Consider the following 26,847-nt stretch of genomic DNA (forward strand, 5'->3'; position numbering starts at 1 on the left):
CTGAGAAAATTGTTCACACCTTCTCCTGCAGGATTTGTTAGTGAATTAGCATGTCAAGGCCAGAGACTGCAAAGCCTCTGCTGCCTTAGATATGCAACACTGGCTTCCTCTCAGACCTGGGGAGCGATGCCCCCTGCTCTGGGACCCATTTGGCACCAGAGCAGGCAGGAAATTAGTCTAGGCCCACCAATAAGGTGCGCCACCTGAAGTGGACAACAAAGGAAGGGTTTCACCATTTTGAATTTAATGAACCTAGGAACTCTGAGTCCGGTTTATGCCCACTTTACTAAGGAAGTGGTCATAAAGGGGGTTTGACCACTACCCTAAACACCCCTAAAGTCAGTTTCTGATGGATACATTTACTTGTGGATTCCCCACCTTTTGAATATCCCCCATCTGTAGCATTCCGCAGAAACTTTTCTCCATAACTTTCCCACGCAGACGAGGATAATACCATGGCCAGCGTGCAACCCCGCTTGACGTCATTGGAACCATAAGACCTCGTTGTCGTGCTGAAGTCAGTTTTGCAGCGTGAATCTTTCTGGATTCACTATGCTGTGCAATTTTTCCGCCATCTAGTGGTTGGGTCCGGAATTGTAGTCTTTTTTTTCTTTTTTTTTTTCCGTGGCCCAGGTCAGCGTCAGTATACCACCATTTGGTGTCCTTCGTGACGTCGACGCGCTACCTATCGGAAGCTCCCACCTTTGGTCGCCATCTTCAGATTCTTTCTTCCGCTGTTGGGTCTGGATCGTTACAGAAGAGTTACAGAGTTTTGGGAAAAGAAATCGATAAAAATTGGGAAAATCGACGAAATCAAAGGATCTTCATCACACCCGACTACAAGTCAGGTATCCGGGACTACGAAGGAGAAGAATTTCTCACGGAATCTCGACTTTCACCCTAGAATGCGCACACAGGGGGCTCCCTGAGCGCAGGAATGGAAAAAACTCCCTTCAAGTTTTGCACCAATTGCCACAACATATCAGCACCCAGTCTGCAACCTCTGCCTGCCGCTCGACCACCACAGCGAGGACTGCAAAGCGTGCTCGGCATTTACACCCAAGACCCTCAGAGTAAGGGAGAGGCAGAGAAGGGCGAACTACACCATGCAGGGGCATGGGCCACCTCCATTGCTCTGAGACTTTGGCTTCTCCAGTGGGGAGGAGGACAACATCGCCAGAGAACTGCACGGTTGTCGAAGTCCAAAAGAAAACGTCGAAGGAGGTAAAAGAATCAACTACCCCCAAACACTCGAAAGAGTGAAACAAAGTCCTCGAAGGGAACATTGCCGTCGAAGCACTCGACAAAAGCAACAGCACATAGGGACAAACAGCCCAGCGGATCCTTCTAAAAGGACTCCCAGACGGCGAAGACCCATGAAAAATCAAGGTAGTCGAAGGAAATCCCCAAAAAGGACTCCTATACGACATGAAAAGAAAGGTTAACAACTGCTTTGACGACTACGTCTACGTCGACGACCTCGAAGCGCTCAAACTCGCGACACCGAACAAGCTGCCGAGATGGAGAGGAAGAAGAGGCTCGAGCCCGAAATGGTTAGCATCCTGCAGGGGAAAAAGGACTTTGACAAGATGATCCAGTACACCATCCTGCCGAAGCCCGCGGCCGAGGTCGAGAAGGGGCTTCGAAGGCCCTGTATTACTTTGAGGGAGAAGGTGAGGAGGAACAGCTAACCTACCAGGACTCAACGTCCTCGGCGGCACAAGACTTAGAGTGGCATGACCTCGACGCCGAAATACCGGAAGAAGTAGTAGACACATACCCTTCAAGGCCTTCACCACCAGACGATATAGGAATCTATAATATGGTGGTCAAGAATGCTGCACAGACATATGGATTGAAATTGGAGGAGGAGAAGCCCAAGGCTTGTTTTCTCCTGGAGACTCTTTTACCTACACAAACAGTCCATTCCTGCCCATGCTCCCTAGTGTGCTAGACCAGGGCAGAGAAGCTTTCAGGGAGCCAGCTGTATGTAAATCAGTTACCCCGAGAACAGAGAAGAAGTACAAACACTACTCAAAGGACCCTGCATACATTCAGGGATCGGTGCCAGCTGATTCAATAATTACTGCAACAGCTAGGAAAAGGGACAATGTGCCCACAAATGCCAGACCACCTCCTGACAATGAGAGTAGGAGAATGGAACTCACGGGAGGAAAGTAGAACGGAGTGCTGCAATTCAATGGGGCTTTGCCAAGTCAAACTCCCTAATCAACAGACATGCATACTAGCACTGGGAGGAAGTAGGGCAACTCTTGAAGCATCTACCGGATCAGTACCAGCAAAGGGCAACCCACCTGGTAGAGGAAGGGAAGAACATTGCGAACACATGTTTAAAGTCGTTCTTGGACGCAGTGGAGACATCCAGCAGGCAGATGATGATTGGGATGACAGAGAGAGGCACGCATGGCTTAGGATTTCAGGCTTCAAGCCTGAGGTACAGAACAACACCCTGAACACGTCCTTCAACGGAGAACAACTTTTTGAAACCCCATTTGACAAAGTTAACTCAACTCAAAAAAGACAACAAAACTACAAGGTCCATGGGAGCACTGCAGGTCAGAGGGATGAGAAGGGGTAGACCCTCAAGAAGGCCAAATGTTAGAGGAGGCAACCAACCGAGTACCTCGCACCAAACCTTACAACAAGGTTATCAGGGAAACTGCCAGGGCCAGGAGCAGCAGGGACAGCAGCAGTAGCACTGCCTGTACCAGCCACAAGGCTAGTCCTTTCGAGGTCGCTCAAACAGACGAGGACAGGCACTGAGAGGAGGGCAACTACCCACCTCCAAGTGACCTCTCCGAAAGTCAAACGCCCACCCAGATAACACGTCTAGGGGAGCATCAAAAGAGAAGAAAAGTCTAAGAACAGATTTCACAAAACAAACAGTTCCCCGAACATATAACACCTGTAAGAGGCAGAATAAGGAACTTCCTCCAGGAATGGAAGAAGGTCATAACGGACAAATAAATACTAAACATCATACAGTGTGGCTACTGTATAGAACTACTAAAACCAGAAGTCAAACAGCAAGGCGCGCTCGGCAAAAGAAATTTCACTCTTGCTACTAGACGCACAGGAACTGCTCTACAAAGAGGCAATAGCGATAGTACTGTACAAGGAAAGAAACAAGGGGGTTTATTTAAACAACTTCTTCGTACCGAAAGTGGACGAAACGCTGAGACCTATCCTGAACCTAAGGTTCTTAAACAAGTTCATAAGGACACAAAGATTCAAAATGACATCTCTGCAAGAAGTAATCCCCCAGGTACTGGAAGGGGATTACATGGCAACTATAGACTTACAGGAAGCGTAGTTGCACATCCCCATCAACAAAGGACACAAACGCCTACTAAGATATGTGATCAATACGACTCACTACCAGTTCACAGTGCTCGTATTCGGGCTCAAATCAGCCCCAAGGTTGTTTACAAAATGCCTAGCAGCAGTAGCAGGAATACATGTATACCCCTACCTCGACAACTGGCTCGTCAAAGCAAGCTCCTACATCCAGTGCAAACAGCACATCCAGCAGGTGAAACAAACACTGATCCAACTTGTTTTTTCAATCCATTGGGGAAACTCGTCAATAGAACCGGAACAGGTGAAGGTATTCTTAGGGGCAGAGATCAACACCATACAAGGCAAGGTGTTCCCCAGCACAAAGAGAACTTTGGCAATACTGAAGGAAACACGTCTGTACCGCAAGGGGCAAATTCTGACAGTGAGGACGGTGAGCAAACTAATGGGAATTATGGCTTCATGCATACACCTGGTCCCAAATATTTGACTCCACACTAGACCATTACAGGAATGGATACTACCGCAATCGTCACAGGCAACAGGGAGTTGGGAAGATCTAGTTGTTGTCACACACGCAGTGCATCAGGAAGTAGCATGGTGGAACAAGGAAAACATATCACAGGGGAAACCATTCACACAGTCAACTCCAACAGTGTCCATCACAACAGACGCCTCACAGCTGGGGTGGGACGCGCACATGAACAAACTCAAGGTGAGCGGACTATGGTCGCGGCAGGATGCGGTCTAGCACATCAGCTACCAAGAACTAAAAGCTGTGTTCCTAGCTTTAAAAGCCTTTCAAAAGGAGCTGTACGGAAACAGGGTGTCAATCCAAACGGACAACACAACCACCATGTTCTACATCAACAAACAAGGATGAACACAATCGGTAGCACAATCAGGGTTAGCACAGGAAATAATGACATGGGCCATTCCACTAAGAATAGACCCACTAGCAATACATCTCCCAGGGAAGGACAGTGTGGAAGCAGACAACAGCATCCCAGGAATGGGAGATCAACCAACAGGAATTAGAAAAACTATTCCAGAAGTGGGGTACACCGCAAATAGACCTATTTGCAACACAACAAAATACAAAATGCCAACACTTCGCATCCAGACAACCAGACCATTGGTTCCAAGGGAATGCGCTAAGGAGAAGGTGGTCAAAGACGTCTCCATACGCTTTTCCCCCGATACCACCGATACACAGGGTACTCAACAAATGCAGGATCAGTAACATGTCGCTAATACTAATAGCACCGCAGTGGGCCAGACAGTCCCTGTTCTCGCAAATGGTGGAAATGGTGCAGCCACCAGCTCACAGATTCCCAAGAAGAAGGGACCTGTTAACAATGCAGAACAGAAGGGTGCTACACCCAGAGCCAGAGAGCCTCAGCCTAGCAGCATGGCTCCTGTAGACCTAGAATTTTCACACCTCAAATTGCCAGCAAGCACAATGGCAGTGCTCAGGGAGGCAAGGAGACCTACCACAAGAAAGTGCTATGTAACAAAGTGCAACCACTGTACTGAAATACTTAACGCACCTACTACAAAGCAAACCAAGCTACACATCCCTAAGGGTGCACTTAGCGGCGATAGTGGCTTACACAAGTGGAGAAACAGGGAAAAGTTTCTTTACCTCCCAAGTAGTAAAACGATTTCTGGAAGGAGCAAAGAGAATCACACCTTCAAACAGAATGCAAGCACCAGCATGGAACCTCAACGTAGTGCTAACTCAATTGATCAAGGCACCATTTGAGCCTATTCACAAGGCTACACTGCACATGCTCACACTGAAGATAGCATTCTTGGTAGCTATCACTTTGCTACGAAGAATACGTGAATTGCAAGCGCTAACACTTCAAGAGCCCTACCTGCAAATACACAATGATAGGATTGTAATGAGAACAGGTCCTCACTTTATACCAAAGGTGGTGTCACGGTTCCACATCAATCAAACTATTCAAATACCTACTTTTTTCCAAAAACCAGCCACAAGCACAGAAAGGCGCAATATCAAATGGGATGATGGATAGTGTTGAACAATGCAAGCACTCACCCCCAGTCAACTGATCTGGGTTTAGTCCATCATTCTTTAGCTCACACCGCCACCCCAGTTCAGACATGACCATATGCAAATCAGTCTGACTCTGTGCCTCATGGGAACAGTCCAGCCTGAACTGCCAAGCCATGTCTTCCCTGGACCGGGAACAAGCTGGCTGAAGAGGGGTGAAACCCCGAAACCGGTCCTAGGATGCTTGTTTCCAGTCCAAGGAGGACCTGGCTTGGAAGCTCTTGAGTGGACTGTTACCATGAGGCACAGGGTCATGACTGATTTGCATAGGGCCCGGTCTAAACTGGGGTGGCATGGTGAGCAAAAGAATGATGGATTTAACCCAGATCTCTTGACTGGGTGGGTGGGGGTGAATATTTTGATTTGTTCTGCATTCCGTCCATCAATTGTGTGTCTTTTGTTTTCTCGCTCTAAGTGCGCCAGGTATGCCCAGACGTGGGTCCTTGGCTCACTGTGCCACTGGAATCATGCTATCCTGGCTGAAGAGGGGTGAAACCCCGAAACCGATCTAGGATGCTTGTTTCCGGTCCAGGGAGGACCTGGCTTGGCAGTTCAGACTGGACTGTTCCCATGAGGCACAGGGTCGAGACTGATTTGAATATGACCAGGTCTAAACTGGGGTGGCATGGTGAGCAAAAGAATGATGCATTTAACCCAGATCTCTTGACTGGGGGGTGAATGTTTTGATTTGTTCTGCATTCCGTCCATCAAGTGTGTGTCTTTTACAAGCACAGAAAGGGCGCTTCACACACTGGACGCCAGGAGGGCTGTAATGCACTATGTAGAAAGGACAAAGGAGTGCAGAAAGACAAAGCAGCTCTTAGTTTCCTTTGCCAGCAGTTTTCTGGGATTACCAGTGACCAAAAATACCATTGCACAATGGATTGCACAAACCATACTACTGTGCCACAAACCGGCAGGACAACTGTTACAAGGAGCAGCTTATGCTCACTCAATAAGAAAGAAAGGAGCAACAATTGCGTTTCTAGTGAACACACCTATTCAAGACATTTGCCAAGCTGCAACATGGTCTTCAGTCCACACGTTCACTAAGCACCACTGTGTAGATATTCAAATGTACAAGGATGCGCACATGGGACAGAAGGTCTTACAACACATATTCAGTAACCAGAGCTCTTCTTCCACCCAGTCACTGCAAGAAGAACAAACCGCTACAAAGTCTATGCACAGCATAGTGAATCCAGAAAGATTCACGCTGCAAGACATATAGTTTCTTACCTGTCGGTGTAGTTTTGCAGCTTGAAGACTTTCTGGATTCACTAGTGATCCCACCCTCCTCTGCCAGAAAGACGAGAAAGGAGGAAAGGGATAAGAACTGGAGAAATACCTTAAAAGATAAAAGGAAGAAGAGAAATTACACAAGACAAGAAAAAAGAATCCAAAGATGGCGCCCAAAGGTGGGAGCTTCCGGAGGATCGCGTCGACGTCACGAAGGACACCAAATGGTGGTATGTCGATGCTCACCTGGGCCACGAAAAAAAAAAAGAGAAAAAAAGACTTCAATTCTGGACCCTACCACTAGATGGCGGAATAATGCACAGCATAGTGAATGCAGAAAGTCTTCAAGCTGCAAAACTACACCGACAGGTAAGAAACTAGACGTTCTCTTTTTTTCCACACCATCGACGCATAATGTTTTTACCTAGGCTTTCATATTGTGGGATTATTCTTCCTTTTCTTTAGGTGCAACGTTGTTGCAAGTGAAAATGCCATCTCTGAGGAAGTCTGGATTCAAATCCTGTTAGGAATGCGGAGGTCAAATGTCCATCACTGACCCGCATGAAGATTGCCTATGGTGACTGTCGTCTGATCATGATGTTAAAGCCTGCTTGTGATGTCATCAGATGAGGTGCCGCTCGTAATCTGATTGTGGCGTTCGGAGATTCCACTGCCTGAGTGCAGTTGCTGGAGAACCCTTTTCCTTGCCCTTTCCTTGCTTGGACTCTGTGCTGTCTGGGACCCTGTGCTACAAGGTATAAGGAAAAGCTGCGACGCGTGAGCAGGGGAGACCGGGACTGCGAGGACCAGCATTCAGCAGAACACCCTCAGCTGGTTCCTCTTCCCGGCCGTGCCACGCCCCCTCTCACTGCTTATCACCTCTCGCGGCCCCCGCTCCGCGGGAGCCGCTCGTAATCTGATTGTGGCGTTTGGAGATTCCACTGCCTGAGTGCAGTTGCTGGAGAACTCTTTTCCTTGCCCTTTCCTTGCTTGGACTCTGTGCTGTCTGGGACCCTGTGCTACAAGGTATATGGAAAAGCTGCGACGCGTGAGCAGGGGAGACCGGGACTGCGAGGACCAGCATTCAGCAGAACACCCTCAGCTGGTTCCTCTTCCCGGCCGTGACACGCCCCTATTACGTATGTAACTGAGCTCCCATCGCGCATCGCGGGACGCACGCGGGACCCAGCCCGGGGCTAAGCCCAGGCAAAGGGCGGGCCGTTTGAGGCCGTTCGAGACCCGGAGAGACCGGGACCGGGCTACTCCTCCTGGTCAGCTAACCTACATAGGAACGGATTACATTAAGAGAACCTCCGAGACAATTGGCATACCAGAATTATGGTCAGATCCGGTAAATACAAGTAATAGGACGCCGAGAAAGATGCTGTCCAGAGCGTACTATGATAAAACGCTCCTCCGAGCTGTGGACAACACTCATGAAGGATCTTTGACTCATCAATTCATAAAAATCCGGCGTTAACCAGGAAATTATTCCTGCAATGGAGGTATGGGACCCTTCCCCAGGCATCTTTTACAGCAGCATGGTCGTGCGGGCCTTCTACAGAGACCTGCCCTGTATGTGCCCATACAAAGGAGAATGATGTACATGTGGTCTTTTTCTGCAGAGCCTATCAGAAAAGCAGGAATTACTGGTTGGTTCCTCTGCTTAAAAATATGGGATTTAGAACATTTTTACCCGCATACAGAGTTTTAAAGACTGATTTATCCCCACCCATTGTATTTGCCCTATGAAAATTTTTAACTGCAATGTGGTATGCCCGAACCCGTCTGATAAAAAGAGCTGGGGACCATTGACAGATCTGAATCCTCTGATAAGCTGGTACCCATTTTGATCATTTATGTTTTAATTTTTAAATGCATTTTACACTAATGATACAATGATATTTTCTGCATCTTTTAATTAATGTGACAATTTTGTACATCTTTTATGATCATGTGATCGAAATAAAGATTTTGAAGAAGAAGATGAATCAGAAAGTGTTAAAAGAAAGGGAGGCAAAGCTTTTTATGGCAAAGGCTAAAAAGCAGAAGAGAGGTCGTCAAAGGGCTCTGTCTGTCGGAGTCGCTGTCTGCCCATACACAATGTTGTCCAATTGAAAGCACAAGAAGAATCGGCGCCATAGTTCTCGACATGGCACCGCCAGGGATGGTTTGCCGAGGTCTGTGTCCCCGGGTCCAAATGTTCGGGAAGGAAGAGAGGAAACATCTCTGACTCCCATCTCCAGCAGTGCCTCCGATGGCTCTGAGGTTGGTAACTCCGATTGAACTGCCTCTGCCGGAGAAAGTTTTGGATCCAGTGGTCCCTTTACCGCATCCGGTGCCAGTGCTGCCATCCAGGAGCAGAAGTATCTGGCGTTTACTACACCTTTTTAAATGTCATGTTTAGCATTTTCCAGGGGCTATGACTCAATCTGGAGCTCTGACTGGCCCCAGGAGTTTTCTTTCTTATTCCCTTGGAAAGCGTTTCCAAAACTTTTTCGACCTGCGGCTCCCTTGCCCTATTGGCCCATGACTGTAGCTCCCCAATATCTTACTTTTTGTCTGGCGTGGGAGGGCGGAATTTAAGCCCGGCCTCATGAGTACTTCAATATTTCTCCCTGAAAATAATAGGGATTATGGTATTATAATCATAGATGTAACCAAATAAAAATATAATAGTTGTTTTATAAAAAGCTTTAATTGGTTACGTCCGAAACAATACTACTCAGCACTGGGGTCTACCTATGGAATTATTTGGATTTTTTTTGGTTTTTTAAAAAATTGCCTCTAGCTGTAGTGGAACACCAACTACCCCAATGCATAAGACTAAGTTACTAGCTGCAATGTCAAGAAAAGCTTTATCGTAAAAAAAATGCCTCTGTCTCGACTAATGAAAGAACAGGCATAACAGCACATATCCGCTACCACAAAGGAAATACTAAAAATCTATACATTTCTACTCCTTATGAGCTGTCAGTCAAAGAACACTTTGTTCACATGCACAAAAAATAATTCCTTTCTCGTCCGCGATAAAGCTGGTTCAAAGTGAGTTGTGATTTTATTTTTTAATAATTATATAAATACTAGCTATTTGTTTTGCCTGCACTTCAGATACTCGTGAGGTAGTAATTATAAAGTGTTTTACTTGCTTTGCAACATTCTAGTTGACTGTGATTGTGTGCTTGATTATGTGGTAAGTTATTCTGGTCTTCTTCACAAATAACAAAACAATGCTTGGCACAACTAAAATGGTTCATATTTAAAAAGCAAATAGTAAAATAGACACATTACCAAATGTTTTTTACTTAAATTTGTTTTGCAAGCATATATGGTTATCAAGTTTAAGTGGCAGCATGTTACTTTCTTCCTTTTTTGTGGGATATGCGTGCAATAAAAAAAGATAACCATCATACCAGGGCAATACGTACAGGCTTTACCATTGCTTGTTTCAATGCGCTTTGTTTCTCTCATGATATATATATATATATATATATATTCTTACGCCTGCTGTGAGGCAGGTGCAAGATTTTGACGCAATGGTATCCTAAAAGTGACGCAGTGAAATCTCACAGATTTCACTGCGTCACTTCTACGACCCTTTCTTGCGTTAATACGCCCCCTTTGCATACATTACACCTTGCGCAGGTATAATGTGGCGCAGGGGTTTACAAAATGACGCATCTACCTAGATGCGTCACTTTGTAAATATGACTCAACAAGGTGCATTTTTTACAGCACTGGTGCGTCACAAAAAGTGACGCACCGGCGGCGTAATAGTGACGCATGGCCTCATAAATGAGGCCTTCAGTTTTCTACTCTTACTTTTTCTTTCACTTTCTCTGTTTCTTCACTGCCTTACTCACCTTGTCTCACATTCAATTGTCTTTATCCAGTCTGTATCTCCACCCCTTCCTAAACATCACTGCTCTTTTGTTACCCTTCCACACCACCGTTCTTTTACTACATTTTCTTCACTTATCCACATTCCCCATGTTCACTCTCCTTCTCCTCACTCTACTCACCTTCTTTCAGTCCCCCTACTTCCCTTTCCTTCCCCTCTCGTCCCTTTCTTTGCTTTCTCACTCATTTTCCTCTCCTCTCTCACTGCACTCCACTACAGTTACTCTTTTTCATTTTTTTTAGAATACAGCTCTTTGATGAGAATTGAAGGTAGTTCTGAAAAGAACTTTTTTTTTCTTCAGGAGCAAAAAAAAAATAATAAAAATTAGGGCTGGGGACGGCAGCGGTGGTTCTCTAATGCTCGAACCATGAACATGATGTCACTGACCATGTCATGAATGATGTAATATGTGACATCATCAGCAGTGGATTGCGGGCGCGCGAGTTATAGTGAGTCCAACTAACTATAACGTGGGAATTTCAATGGTTTTGTATGAGTAAAATGTTCAGCTAACTATAACTCTATATATATATATATATATATATATATATATTATATACAGAAAGGGCAGCACAACTGGATACTTTTTCAAAGTTGCTTTATTTCACAACACTCCACCAACGCGTTTCAGCCTCACGGCCTTTCTCACGGTTAGTGAGTCCTTTTTTGCTTTCACATTATATACTGTCCCATATTAGCCGTTAAGTGGCATTATGGGATATGTAGTTTTTAGCAAAAAAATTTTTTGTAACATATAAGACAAACAAAAGGACTGGTGTGTTAACATCACTAGTATAGTACTCAGCGCCACAAGTAGTGTTTGCTCAGGAATTACTCTGTTTCATGGCTTTCAAATTATAATGAAATTGGGTTCATTATAATTTGAAAGCCATGAAACAGAGTAATTCCTGAGCAAACACTACTTGTGGCGCTGAGTACTATACTAGTGATGTTAACACACCAGTCCTTTTGTTTGTCTTATATGTTACAAAAAATTTTTTGGCTAAAAACTACATATCCCATAATGCCACTTAACGGCTAATATGGGACAGTATATAATGTGAAAGCAAAAAAGGACTCACTAACCGTGAGAAAGGCCGTGAGGCTGAAACGCGTTGGTGGAGTGTTGTGAAATAAAGCAACTTTGAAAAAGTATCCAGTTGTGCTGCCCTTTCTGTATATAATTGAATTGGGGCCTTGATCCTGCCTTCGGGTTGAGCACACGCTGGCGAGCGCTCTCATGCGGAATGGATCGGATTCTGTGGATATATATATATATATATATATATATATATATATATATATATATATATATATATATATATATATATATATATATATATATATATATATATATATATATATATATATATATATATATATATATATATATATATATATATATATATATACTTCTCCAAGCTCCACTTCCCTTTACTTTACTTCATGCTCCATTACTCCTTGCATTTTCTAATTTTAAAACTACAAGGCAAGGGTTTGAAGCTGTTGGCAATGTCAGGTGAAAAGGTAACAGAGGTTTTAGATGTGCACCAATGTTTGCAACATTTGGAGTGTCATTCCAACGAGCACAAAGCCCTGATCCTGGTTTGCTGTTTCTTCATCCTGAACAGACACACCAAGTAGATTGTGTATAAACCAGGGGAGGAGAGGCCTGAAACGGATCTGAATCAAACCATCCTACCCTGAAGGCAACCGTCCTAAACATCAGACTGTCATAAAGAGTTGATAATTATGACAAATGCCGTACAATTGCAGTAATAAGTATCATCTGCCTTTGTCTTTTGGTCTTTGGCTGTTAAGCAGGTGGCTCATAGAGTTTGCAAGACTGACAAAGTGCTGGCACACAGAAATTCCTAATGCCAGTACACAGAATTATTGGCAGCAGGGGCTCCTAAAACGTACCCAGCAAATGGAAAGAAATACTGATCTAACTATGATAATTTGTCTGTTTTCTCATTTGGGGAAAAGTGGGGGCTCTAGTCTAGTACATTCAGCTTTCAGTTTTTCTTTCACCTCTACTTGGTAATTGGGTTCATGAATGGAGCACATTGATAATTAAAAAACTAAGCAGTGATTTCAGTGTGCTGATAGCAACGCTCCTTGCTAGGCTTGACGGCACATGGACGATGCGGCACACCGATGGGGAACCACTGCCCTAGGAGGATTTCCGGCACATTACTGACAGGCTCCTTTTATGCCATTCATGCCTATGACTCCGGTGACCAACACCATTGCCAGTATAAGAAGGGTGAGAAACTTTGACGCTGATTGAGCCTTCATCGGCGGTGTCTGGATACGAACTGGCGCTGTCGCCCTGATCTGAATCCACCACCGCCTGAACAGCTGCCAACTTCTGATGGATACATCTGCATGTGGATTCCTCACCGTTTGAATTACCCCTGGGCGAGCATTCCACGGAGACCTTTTCCCTACCTCTCCCACTTCGACGTCACAAAGACACGGCTCCACACGCCACTCCGTCTGACGTCATCTGAGCCACAAATAGATCTTGTTGGCGAGCTTACGTCAGTTCCCTTTTTTTCCGCACCGAGGACGCGTATCGGTTTTCTGGGACTCTCCATTGATTTTTTTATACTAACTTTCTTTCTGCTGTTTCCTTTGGAAGTGACAGTGCGATGGCGTAGAAGAAGTCAGGATTTAAGCCTTGTAAGGGGTCATATGTCGATTACGGACCCTCACGGTGACTGTTTGTGGTGCTTCTCTTCAGACCATGACGTTGATAGTTGTACCAGCTTTCCGAATATCAACCCAAAGGCCTTGAAGGAGCGTAAGGCCAAGTTGTTCATGGCAAAGGCAAGGAAGGAGAAAAGAGTTTGGAAAAGATCGAAGTCCAGGTCGTCGACTTTGAATGCTTCGAAGTCGAAGAAGCACAAGAAGAAGAGGAGGCATGGTTCTCGACGTCATTAGTCTAAGGGTTGGGCTTCGAGATCACCCTCACCGGCTCCGGAACATCGCATTAGAGATGTCATTTCTTCATCACCTTCTCCTTCTCTTCCAGCCACTCCGCCATGTTTCCGATGTGACAGGTTCTCCGGCACGTTCATAGACGCCGAAGGGTACTCCTGGACTGAGCTCTTTGCCGGCGCCGAGGGTTTCTACTGTGCCTGTACCAGCGACTCCGGTATTAGGCCCGACTTCACCGGCACCTACCCGGCCTCATCCTTTCCTGGGCCTGGTACGGATCCATCTCAGTTCCTTAACGCAATGTATGGCGAGTTTGCCAAGGCAGCCTACCCTACTGGTGCGCCTTCTGGCACCGTGGGTCCGCTTTCTTTTAATTTGGGCATTCCACAGCATTATGCCGAGGCACCATTCATGCCTTTTATGCAGACGCCGCTGTCCTGGCATTTTCCGGCTCCGAGGCTCTTGACAGCGGTTTCTCAGTCTCCTGCTCCTTCTGGAGGTCGCTCTTCTTCTTGACTCCGGTCAGTGCTGTTGCCCGCGTCGGAATCGGTGCCTTCCACGCCGGTGCCTGTTTTATCGGTGCCGTTTGTAGCTCCGTCTACGGCGAATCCTGTTCTGAAGATAAGGTTTAGGAGAGAGGCCCAAACGCTTTATGAAGAAGAGGAATATCAGCAGGATGAGGCTGAGGAAGGTGAGATTGAGGAAGATGAGCTTGAAGGCCTTCAGGAGGCAAATGGATTGGATACTTCCCCGGAATGGAAACTTTCATCACAACATAATTGCCCTCACAGGATGTTGCGTCTTATCATGCGGTAATTAGAAAGGCCGCTTACCTTTTGGATCTTCAGCTTCCCACTGCTGATTTTAGGCCGAATATTTTAACAGATTTTACACTCTCCTTCCTCTACAGGCTCCTCTGTAGTTGAGCCTCTTTTGCCATTTAATAAGGCCTTAACTGAGCCTATTTTGGAGGTGTGGAGGAAGCCTCTCTCAGCACCTGCGGTTTCAAGATCCATAGCAAGAAGGTACATGTCTGCTCCAAATGATCCTGCATTTCTTTCGAGTCATCCTTCACCTGAAAGCTTGGTGGTGCAGGCTTCTTGCTCGAAACAATCAACAGGTTCCTTTTTCCAAACTCCTGGTGACAGGGATTCAAAAAAGCTAGGGCAGTCTGCTAAGAAGGTTTTCTCCTCCAAGTATGGCTTTGAAATCCACTAATGCAACCTGCTTGTTGGGGAGATATATCCATGCTTTGATGGACTCGGCAAAGCAGCTTATTACAAATTGCCGGAAAATGATCGAGTATCTTTTCAGGAGCTTGTGTCAGATACCCAGGCAGCAGTTTGTCAGGTTATACAGTCTGGATTGGACACTGCTGATTCGTTGGCAAGAGTGATGGGCTCTGATGTGGTAACAAGAAGGCATGCCTGGTTGAGGTCTTCACGTTTTTCTCTTGATGTTCAGAATACGTTTCTGGATCTTCCCTTTGTTGGGTCAAGGCTTTTTGGGGAAATGGCTGATTCTGCTTTGCAAAGTTTAGAGGACAGTAAGGCTATGGCTGAATCATTAGGACTCAAAACTCGGGTCTAGAGGTTTTGGTTTTAAAAGATATAGTGGCTTTGGCAGAATGTCTTCCTTTCGAGGCCGACAGCAACCTCAGTTACAGCAGCAGATACTCCAGCACAAGTCTTAACAGAGGGAAGAACAGAAGTCGTTTACGGGGTTCAGGCCGTCAACTCTCCTCTTCCTCTTCTGCCCCTGCCACTGGTGTCTCTGGAAAGCAGCCCTAGATCCACCATCTTGAAGCATGCTGGTCCTGTACAGGGTTGGGTGTCCCATTTTCTACCAGATTGGAAATCTATAACATCAGACCTTTGGGTTTTGAATCTTGTGGGAAATGGGTACTCCCTTCCCTTCCGGGAGTTTCCCCCTCCTTACCCTCCTCGCTAGGTTGAGTGTTCAGAGGACCATTTGTTGCTTCTCAGCAGGAGGTTCTTCTGTTATTGCAAAAAGGTGCGATAGAGGTGGTTCCGGAGCAGGAAAGGGGCCGGGGATGCTACTCCTGGTATTTTCTAATCCCTAAGAAGGATGGCAGGTTAAGGCCTATTCTGGATCACAGGGTCTTGAATTTTTACCTCAAGCAAGAGAAATTCAAGATATTGACCCTAGCTCAGGTTCTTCTGGCTTTCAGCAGGAAGACTGGATGGTGTCGATCGATTTGCAGGATGCGTATTTTCACATCCCGAACATGAAGTCGCATCAGACTTCATGGTCGGGTCCCAACACTACCAGTTTGCGGCACTCCCATTTAGACTTAAATCCGCACCCCGAGTCTTCACAAAGTTGATGGCGGTGGTGGCAGCTCATCTCAAAGTCTGGAATTCCTGTTCTCTTACCTGGACGACTGGCTGCCAGAAAAAGCATTACCGAAGGTAAGTAACTTGTTCGTCTGCCTTATCTGCTTACCTGGGTTTGCCAACCCAACCTTCCCTTTAAGTCTCCTATAGTTTTAAGGTTCATTAAGGGGCTTATTAATGGGTTTCCTCCTACTCAGTTTATCATGCCTCAGTGGGGTCTTAATCTAGTACTACGGCAAAGTCTCTAAGTCTAGGACAAGCACAGTAAAAAACAACCAAGCCAACATTCATTTCAGTTTGGCTTGGTTGGTATTTTACCAAATCAAAGCTGTAATACTGTGCCTGGAGTGGTAAAAGGCTTTTGTCATTTTAAAGCTCGGCATAGACAGCACTGTGCTAGTCCTGTGCTTAAAGTCTTTGCTGTAGAAATGGAAAAATACTTTGTCCCTTTCTAGCTCGGTGTATTTGCCACTTTAGAGTATCGCTGGGGTTGAGGGTGCTCTATACAGGAGCTGCTTTCCACCTAAACTTGAGAACTACCCAGGGTTCTCTGCTTCTATATTTTGCAGGGCAGTCCTGACTATGAAGGGAAGACGTTATAGGACTTCTCGTTAGCATAGCCTGCTGCTTTGTGTTCCACATGCTTGAATGCATGGTTCGGGCCTGAATGTAAAACCGAATGGGTTTATTTTCATTGTGTCATTTGGCAACGTTGTCTTATTGTCAGAGGTAATGTCTCCATGCTTTTAATATTTTTATGACTTTTGTTACTGTGGTTCTGTGCACAGCTATTGTGAGGTGAGAATGCATGGTTCGGATCCCTTAAGGGGTGCAAATAGTTTTATACTCCTATTTTTAGTTGGCTTCTGACACAGATTTGTTATACTAACATGGGTATTTTATTCCCATTGTTTAAATATCTTTCGGCTTTACTTACTTGTGGTTCCTTCTGTGGGTTTTTATGTGTTAGAGTAGTTTTGCAGCGTGAATCTTTCTGGATTCACTATGCTGTGCATTATTCCGCGGTCTTGTGGTTGGGTCCGGATTCGTAGTCTTTTCTATTTATTTTTTTTTGTAGCCCAGGTGGGCGTCGGCGTCACACCTCCTTGGGTGCATTTCCGGTGACGTCGGCATGCTTCCTGCGGAAGCTCCCACTCTTGGGCGCCATCTTCAGATTCTTTTTTTCCGCGGTCGGGTCTGGATCGTTCCCGTTTGGGCTCCAGACATTTTTGGAGAAAGAAGAAAGGAAAAGACAGAAATTACAAAGAAAAGGCATCTGAAGACTCCAGGAGACTTCATCGACGAGGAGTCAGCAAAGGAGAAGGAGAATTCATCGAGATCTTCGACGAACACGCGACCAGGGAGGCCCTGAGCGCTCAATGATGGACAACACGCCGTTCAAGTTCTGCCGTAACTGCCACCACAAGTACGCGCAGAAGGACCAGTACCCGGTATGCAACCTTTGTCTACCGGTAAATCACGAAAGCGAGGACTGCAACGCCTGCTCCGCCTTCACCCCGAAGACCCTTCGTGTGAGAGAGAGACAGGGTAGCGCACGCCACCCTGCAGGGGAAGGCCCCGACTCCGTCCCTCTACGATCTGGGGTTGTCTTCCGAGGATGAGGACAACGCTGCCGCCGAAGACTACAGCTACACGGTCGTAGAGACCGATTACACGAAGACTTCTGATAAGGTAGGAGACTCTTCGGCCCCCAAGAACCCGAGAGACTCTGAGTCTCGAAAAAACGAGGGCAAGGCCCCGAAAACGCCGACGCCAAAACACCTGGCGTCCGCGAGTACCCACAGGCCCAGCGGATCCTCTGAGAAGGAGTCCCCGGCGCCGAGAGCTGTTGAGCAGCAGAAGTCGTCGAAAAGGATCGATCGACGCCGAGGGAGAAGGACCCTAAACTACCGACGCCGACCAGAGACCCAAAATCCGGTTCGACGTCGAAAACTTCGGCACCGAAGAGCACGGCGCCGAGCCAACCGCCGAAAAGAGCGGCCGAACACGCGGCTGAGATGGAGAAAAAGAGAAGACGCCTCGAGGCCGAAATGGAAAACATCTTGCAGCGGAAGAAAGATTTCGACGCAAAGATGAAAACCTTCACGATCCCACACAAGACCAAGCCACCAGTGGTGGAGGTGGTCGAGGAAGAAGACGAGGTCCCCGAGGAGCAAGACCCGGACGTCGAGGTGGTCGACGACCAGGAAGAGGAAGAGAATCTCTACGATAGTTAAAACTATGGGGAGGAAGAGGACAGCAGGACTGACGCCGAGTCGGCCCCCTCTGACCTACAGGAGGTGGATTACCTAGATGTCGACACCGACAGCCCGGAGGAGGCGGTCGACACATATCCCTCGAGGCCATCACCGCCGGATGACATCGGGGCCTACAGCTCGGTGATAAGATCTGCCGCAGCGGCATTCAAACTCAAGCTCGACGAAGAGAAGCAGAAAGCAGACTTCCTTCTAGAGACATTGCTCCCCACACAAACAAGGAGCCAATACCTGCCAATGCTAGACAGCGTCTTGGTTCAAGGGAAGGAAGCATTCAGGGAGCCCGCAACATGCAAGGCAGTAACTCCCAGAACAGAGAAGTACAAACATTCCTCAAAAGACCCACCCTACATTCAGGGGACGGTCTCTGCAGACTACATTATCACGGCCACAGCAAGGAAGAGGGCTAACGTACCCACTACTTCTGGACCACCACCGGATGAGGAGAGCAAGAGGATGGATCTGGTGGGCAGAAGGATCGAACGGAACTCCGCGACCCACTGGCGCATGGCTAATTCCAACGCACGGATAAACAGGCACATGTACCAGATCATGGAGGAGCTAGGGCAGTTGGTGAAGGACCTGCCCCAGGATGCCAGACAGAAGGCCGAAAAGCTGGTCGAAGAAGGGAAGAACGCAGCAAATTCTTGCCTTAAGACGGCCCTGGATGGAGCAGACACCTCCAGCAGGCTCATGATGATGGGTGTCACTGAAAGAAGACACGCCTGGCTCAGGATTTCAGGTTTCAAACCAGAAGTGCAACACAGCATCCTGAACACACCGTTCAACGGCGACACGCTTTTCGGAACAACAGTTGATGAGAAGCTCAGTCAACTAAAAAAGGACAACGAAACAGCAAGGTCCATGGGAGCATTGCCGTTCAGAGGCAACAAAAGGGGCACCCCGTCACGGAGGCCTGACGGGAGAGGTGGAAACCAGCCAGGTACATCACACCAGGCTTTCCAACAGACGCACCAGGCAGACTTGCAGGCTCAGCAGGGTCAGCAGAAGCAGTCCTGGCAATACCAACAAAGAGGCCAGTCCTTTCGAGGGAGAGGAAATGGACGTGGACAGAATAGAAGAGGTGGACAGCAGCCCGCCTCTAAGTGACTTCAAAAAACCCTGTGTGCCCACCCAAAGAAAAGATCCTAGGGGGCAGCACGTACAGAGGGGTCAAGACAAGTTACACATCTACGACCACATAACACCAGTGGGGGGAAGATTAAGATTTTACCTCCAAGAATGGAGAGAAATCACATCAGACAAATGGATCCTCAACCTCATCCAATTCGAATACTGCATAGAGTTGGAGGGGAGGCCAACAAGCAGAAAACCAAAAAGAAAACAACTAGCAAGCAAGCAGCTAGAGTGTCTTCAGGAAGAAGTAAAGGAACTCCTGCGGAAGCAGGCCATAGAACGGGTACCCTTCAAGGAAAGAAACAAGGGAATATACTCAACGTACTTCCTGGTACCAAAAGTAGACGAGACAATGAGACCCATTCTGGACCTAAGGTTCCTGAACAAATTCATAAGAACGCAAAAATTCAAAATGACCTCTCTGCAAGAGGTGCTCCCGCAACTGCAGATCGGGGACTTCATGGTCACAATAGACCTCAAGGACGCCTACCTGCACATCCCAATGAACAGAAAGCACAAGCATATGCTCAGGTTCACCATCGGAGAAAGCCACTACCAGTTCACGACACTAGCCTTTGGGCTAAAATCAGCACCGAGGGTCTTCACAAAATGCCTCGCAGCAGTCGCAGCGCACCTACGAAGGCAGGGAATACACGTATACCCCTACCTGGACGACTGGCTGGTGAAAGCAAACTCATACCAGAAATGCAAGCAGCACACACACACGGTGACGAGCACGCTCATAAGCCTGGGGTTCTCCATCCATTGGAAGAAATCATTAATGGAGCCGGAACAAGTGAAGATCTTCCTGGGAGCACAGATCAACACCTTGCAGGGCAAGGTTCTCCCCAGCGCGAAGAGGGCGAGGGCACTGGTGAAGTAAACTCGCCTCTACTGGAAGGGACAAGCTCGGACAGTGAGGACTGCGAGCAAGGTCATGGGGATGATGGCATCATGCATCCACCTGGTACCGAATGTACGTCTCCACATGAGACCCATTCAAGAATGGCTACAGGAGCAATGGTCACAAGCTACAGGCAGTTGGGAGGATCTAGTGGTTGTAACGCACGCAGTGCAGAAGGAGATGACATGGTGGACCATGGAGAACATAACAAGGGGAAAGCCTCTAACGCCCCCAACGCCAACAGTGACCATCACCACAGACGCATCCCTGAAGGGATGGGGCGCTCACATGGAGGAGCGCAAGGTGAGGGGACTGTGGACGCCAGCAGATGCGACAAGGCACATCAATTACCTGGAATTAAAGACAATCTTCCTTGCACTGAAAGCCTTCCAAACAAGACTGTACAAGCACAAGGTGTTGCTACAAACAGACAACACCACCGCGATGTTCTACATCAACAAGCAGGGGGGCACACAGTCAGCCCCGCTTTCAACGCTGGCGCAGGAGATATGGAGATGGGCCATTCCTCTCAAGATAGACCTGCTAGCCATACATCTACCAGGGAAGGACAACATACAAGCAGATTGGCTCAGCAGACAGACATCGGCATCCCACGAGTGGGAGCTCAATGCTCAAGAGACGAGGTGGCTGTTCGACAGATGGGGAACACCGTCAGTGGACCTGTTTGCCACACGCCGGAATGCAAAATGCCAAAACTTCGCATCCAGACAGCCCGAGGAGGGGTCACTGGGGAATGCCCTATGGATAGATTGGTCCGGGACATTTGCTTACGCCTTTCCCCCGATACCACTGATACACAGAGTGCTGAGCAAGTGCAGAGCGAGCAACATGACCCTGATACTGGTCGCGCCACAGTGGGCCAGACAGACATGGTACTCGCAGATCATGGAGATGACACCGTGTGCACCCCACAGATTCGGCAGGAGGAAAGACCAACTCTCCATGCAGAACGGAGAGGTGCTACACCCAGAGCCAGAGAGCCTGAGCCTAGTAGCGTGGCTCCTGAGGACATAGAGTTCGCACATTTGAGGCTGCCAGAAAGCACCCTGAAGGTCCTTCGGGAGGCACGGAGGCCCAGCACTCGGAAGTGCTACATTGCGAAATGGAAAAGATTCACAATATGGTGCAGAAAAGAAAGACTTCACACTAAAATGAAGAAGGACTCCACAGTGCTAAGGTACCTAACACACTTGTTGGAGAAGAACCTTAGCTCATCCTCGTTAAGAGTTCACTTGGCAGCGATAGTCGCCTACACAAGGGGAGAGACGTGCAGGAGTTTCTTAACATCACAGGTGGTGAAGAGATTCCTGGAAGGAGCAAAAAGGATCGCGCCACTGTAGGAAATGGGGGTTACCCAGATCTCCAAAGGGGTAGCATGGCATCAAGCGGGCAGGCCAAACTTCGAGGACATGTGAAGCACTCACGCAGTACCCTCAGTCAGCACACCAGGCACACCACAAAAGAGGCAGGACACCAGTTTGAGTTGGAAAAAAAATACGTAGTTTAGTAGGGTTTCCAACCTGCAAGGCAAAAGAATGCAAAACAGTAGTGTCACAACAGGACGCCGAATGGCGCCAGAGCCAAGCGAATATTGGGGGGAATTATTTACATAGGAAGTAGTCCATGCTGAAAGGAAGAAAAATGATGGGATCAAAATGTCATTAGATCTGGGGCCAATCTGGCGGGGCCAACTCAGACTCTCATCCTAAAGGGAAGGCTGTAATTGCAAAATTCTACATTAACATAGAAATACATCATGCACATTAACACCAACCCACCCCTGTTAGGGAAAACATTAGGGCATCACGGCATAACATGGACAGGAACACCTGTAATAAATTAGCCTGTCTGGCCCATTAATCTGGTACATAAACAAGGGCCTGGAATAACACATCAGGCCAACCCATTGAACACCCTAGGCGGAACATACATCGCCCAGCATAGATATCAGGTAGGGGCCCTTTTCATAAATCAGGAACACCTGTCAGGATTCAACTAGGCTCCCTCTACCATCAAACTAGGGGTATCGAACATCAGGGTGTACACAACAGCCCACCCTTATTAGGCAACAGGCAAAAAGGTGCATTTCAATGATCCCGGCAACTTATCACCATGAACATTCCACGAAGCCCGCCCCTGCAAGGAATGCCATAAAGAGGTGCTCAATTAACATTTCCTGGCACCAGCACCTGCAAAACATTTCACTAGTCATGAATCAACCAACAAGCAGGGAGCATCCGGTAAGTAGTCACCTTCCCTTACTTACGTATTTACAAGCACCAAGCTTCGGGCAACCTTTCTTTAGGCCAGGACACCCACTTCCTCATGACAGGGTACCCATTCCCCTAATCAAGAAGAACATTTCCATGGGCATTAGACGAGGACATCGGCACTAACTCATGGGTGGACAGAAGGTGAACCTGGGCGTATGACCACTAAGCCTAACTTAGAGCATCTAGCCTGAAGACATGCTCATCCTGTCCCAGTTCAGGGGGGGGGGTTCCTTCTATCCAGGCCCTTTCAGTCCTGATTAGTCCCACCACAGGGTTAGTCCGGGCCACCACCGTGGTATCTGGGGCCAACGGGGCCCAACTACAAATGTCCAAGCTAAGGGGAGGGGGGGGGGCGAGCACCGACCCTGTGCCCCGTTGCCCTCTTCACCCTCTCCCCACACAGTTTGCCCAAAGCCCCACTCACCGGGCTCCTGATGCCTCTCCGGCGTCTTCAGGGCTCTTGACGGCCCCGCAGCCAATCGCAGGGCGGCGGGCCTCCCAGGCCTAACGCGGCCTTCCTGGGGGCCGCAGCGAGTGGAGGACACCTTCTCCTGCGGGCGGAGGCGGGGTAGGCTCCTGCCCTCCGCTCTCTCCTGACCCAGCGGCGCTCCCAGCCTCCTGCAGGTCCTGACCGGCGGGGTGGCCTCTCGGACCGGTCACTCTGCACGCGGACCCGGGACTTCGGTCCTCCGCTCCTTCCCGGGCTGTCGGGCCGACAACCAATCGCTGCGCGGTCTTCTCGGGGGCTCGGCCGCACAGCCAATCCATACGCGGTGTGGCGGGGCGTGGCCAATGACGCCACCAGGCGCCCCCGTCACATGACACGGGCCTGGACGGCTTCAGGGCCTAGCGCGGCCCTCTCTCACTTCGGCGGCCCCCTCCTGGCATCGGGGGCTGCCGCAACGTTGCACACCCCAGCAGGGGGGTCTCCTCAAGGCGGCGCCTGGCCGCGGCGGTGATTTTCGGCACTGCCACACAGCGTGAGGCCAGGACAAGGGGTAGGCTCCCTTTCTTGTTACGAAGTCCCCTCACAGTCTCCTCAGCGTCCGGGCTGCGACTGTGATCTCCGGCTGTGACAAGGGGTAGGCTCCCTTTTATTATTTATTAATCAGGTAGCCAGCGCCACAACAAGGGTAGGCTCCTCCAGCGCTACTTCCCCTCACAGTCTCCTCAGCACTATGGCGCTATTCACAGCGCACTGCTTGTAAGGCAGTCCAGGGGCCGGTTGACTGAGGCAGGTCAGCAAGACACAGTTCCTCGGGGGCACAATCCTCCCCGGGCAGCTCCTCCCAGTCCAGCGCTTCCACGGGGGCCACAACTTCCCAAGGGAGCGGACAGTCCCAGTACAGATCCTCAGGGGCACACTCCTCACCTCCTGGGCGCTTCTTCACACAGCGCTGGCGTGATACTCGGTCAAACAGCGTCACTGACCTGGATAGGGGCCCTCCCTTGTCAGGGGCCCATGGGGACAGCAGAGGGGGGGGTCTAGGGGTGCAGGGCCCAGCTCACAGGCCCATGTGGCGGTAGCACCTCACAGCAGGTCCCCTCTCTTCCTTGTCCCAGCGCTGACTGACTCTCTGGTGGCACTTCCCCTTACTTATACCCTCCTCCCAGGCAGTGCCAGGACCTTCTAGAATGTTGGCAAAACTGGCCCAAACTGGCTCAAGGGGAGGGGGTGAGCACCCTGGGTGCCAGGCTTTCCCTCCAAAAGCTAGGGGTAGCTGGGTAATATTATCTAGACCGCTGACCTATGGCAGTCCAGTGGCAAAACCCATGACCATGGCATCCATTTTAAATACAATACTTTTCAGTCAGGTGCAGTTCTAAAATGGGGAAATTTACAAGTGCTCACATTATTACATGTCATTACATTTTCAACAAGGTGTCTCACACCACTCATGGCCTATACAGGTTTAATCCCATGGGGGAGACATCTTAGACAAGGGGGTCAAAAGCGAAAAATTTGGGGGGAAAAGGCCAAGTCCAACAGCCACCCAAGCGGGTGCCGCCACCGGCATGGAACTTGAACATAGTCCTCACGGAACTCATGAAAGAGCCCTTTGAGCCACTTCACAAAGCCTCCCTAAAGATGCTAACTATGAAAACGGCTTTCCTGGTTGCAATAACGTCCTTACGCAGAGTAAGCGAGCTTCAGGCGCTAACGCTACAAGAACCCTACATACAAATACACAATGATAGGGTTGTGATGAGGACTGACCCACACTTCATGCCGAAAGTGGTACCCAAGTTCCACATGAACCAGTCTATACAGATACCGAGTTTTTTCCAAAAACCAACAACTAGCGCAGAGCGAGCTCTGCACACCCTGGACACCAGAAGGGCAGTCATGCACTACATTGAGAGGACGAAGGGACACAGGAAGACAAAACAGTTCTTCGTGTCAAGGTAGTAACCAAAAAGACTATTGCACGATGGATCGCACAGACAATTCAACTCTGCCACAAAGGTGCAGGACAAGAGCTAGCAGAGGGGACACGTGCCCACTCCACTAGGAAAAAGGGTGCTACAATAGCCTTCCTGGCTAACACACCCATAGAGGACATATGCCTGGCGGCAACATGGGCTTCGGTGCACACGTTCACGAAGCACTACTGTGTGGATATACAGATGAACAAGGAAGCACAAGTCGGACAAAAGGTGCTCCAGCACATATTCAACAACCAACGCTCATCTTCCACCCAGCCGCCACAGAGATGAGAAACCGCTACAAAATCTATGCACAGCATAGTGAATCCAGAAAGATTCACGCTGCAAAACGAATAGTTTTCTTACCTGTCGGTGTAGTTTTGCAGCTTGAAGATCTTTATGGATTCACTAGCGAACCCACCCACCTCCGTCAAAAAGATGAGGCTGGAGAGAGAAGAGGTGGTTAAAAAAAAAAAAAAAAGGGAAACCTTGAAAGTACAAGCGGTAAAATATCACCTGAATAGAACATTGCCATTACTTCGGAAACGAAAGAAACGCGGAAAAAAAATAACCCGAAGATGGCGCCCAAGAGTGGGAGCTTCCGCAGGAAGCATGCCGACGTCACCGGAAATGCACCCAAGGAGGTGTGACGCCGACGCCCACCTGGGCTACAAAAAAAAAAAAAAACCCAAAGAAAAGACTACGAATCCGGACCCAACCACAAGACCGCGGAATAATGCACAGCATAGTGAATCCAGAAAGATCTTCAAGCTAGAAAACTATTCGTTATGAACGTCTGGTCTTTCTCTTGTTCTGGGCCGCATTTGTTATAGTAAGTGACTTTTCATGGTCAGTGTTCGCAGACCCTTCTCTGGGGATAGTATGGATTTGGCATTTTATTCTAAAGTTAAGGAATCTGCAGCTAGATGTCTCCATCAGGGGAACAAGTAGACACAGGATCTAGCCGTAGATTCCTTAATGATCGTCCCATCCTCCCCTCTCTGCAAACTGAGTCTTCTTTTACCTCAAAGATTTCATTATGGTCATTCACATCCTAAAAAGAAAAAAAAAGGAAGAGTCCAGTGGTTATTTGACACAAGGGGGTGTTATTTTAGCACATTGTTTCAATAGGCATTTTCTAATTGTGGCTCCACTTTTTGAGCGCAGAAAATAGCCATGAAAGAAACGGACTTCGGCGAAGGAGTTATATGGACTCCGTCGACGTCCCATTCAGTTGACACGTCGATACGGAGTCGATTGACGCTCTCTCCTGACGCGCGCCAGTGCTATGGGGAAAAACAAGCATCCAGTCACGCGCCTGGGGAAGATTCTAAAGTAAGGAATTTGCGGCTAGATCCTGTCTCCATCAGATAATGCATTGCTGAAGGTTAAGTAACATGTTCATTCATGCTGAAACTGGAATAAGTTGGGGTGGTCCAGTCCAAAACCATTACAATTTTCCAAACAACAATTTTGCCAGTGGGCAAAATTGGTAGCCCCTGTTTTATAAAAATGTTTTCTAAAAATTTTAAAAACATAAGGTGATTGTAGTTTGAAAAAGCTTAATATAGATGTAGACATTTGCGGAAGAGTTGATGGTGTACCTTTCCTTTCTTTAAGCCCTGTACTAGTTTTGACATCTATTGTAGATGGTAGTAAATGTGTTAATTGCTTCTGTGCATCAGGTTTAATTTTAATGTGTTCTCTTTTCCAGGTTAGTCCATTTAGACCTGGGAGGCATTCATCTTTGAAAGAAAAAATCTCTGCTTTCCGAGACTCGTTTCTTTCTTTGGAGGAAAGGGAGCAGAGTTCTGCATTTACTGAATTCTTGGATGATGGCCTACAACATGCAGAAAATGGTAACTAAATCTACTCTCATCTCGTCACATCTACATTATAGGTGTGGTTGTTAGGTCTCTGGCATACATACCTGAACAAAAATGGCTCTTCTCTGTACATAACTTTTTT

The 26,847-nt window shown here is 48.0% G+C and overlaps 1 protein-coding gene across 3 annotated transcripts in view; it reads left to right on the forward strand.

Annotated features, from left to right (window-relative positions):
* CDCA2 (cell division cycle associated 2) overlaps positions 1-26,847 on the forward strand; it is a 484,453-nt gene that overhangs the window by 143,516 nt on the left and 314,090 nt on the right. For all 3 annotated transcript variants that reach the window (XM_078666604.1, XM_078666606.1, XM_078666605.1), the window contains exon 5: positions 26,594-26,738. In XM_078666604.1, the coding sequence (XP_078522730.1) occupies positions 26,594-26,738 (145 nt within the window). The remainder of the gene's footprint in view (positions 1-26,593; positions 26,739-26,847) is intronic.

This window comes from Lissotriton helveticus, chromosome 11 (assembly GCF_964261635.1).
Source record: "Lissotriton helveticus chromosome 11, aLisHel1.1, whole genome shotgun sequence".
Taxonomy (NCBI): Eukaryota; Metazoa; Chordata; class Amphibia; order Caudata; family Salamandridae; genus Lissotriton; species Lissotriton helveticus.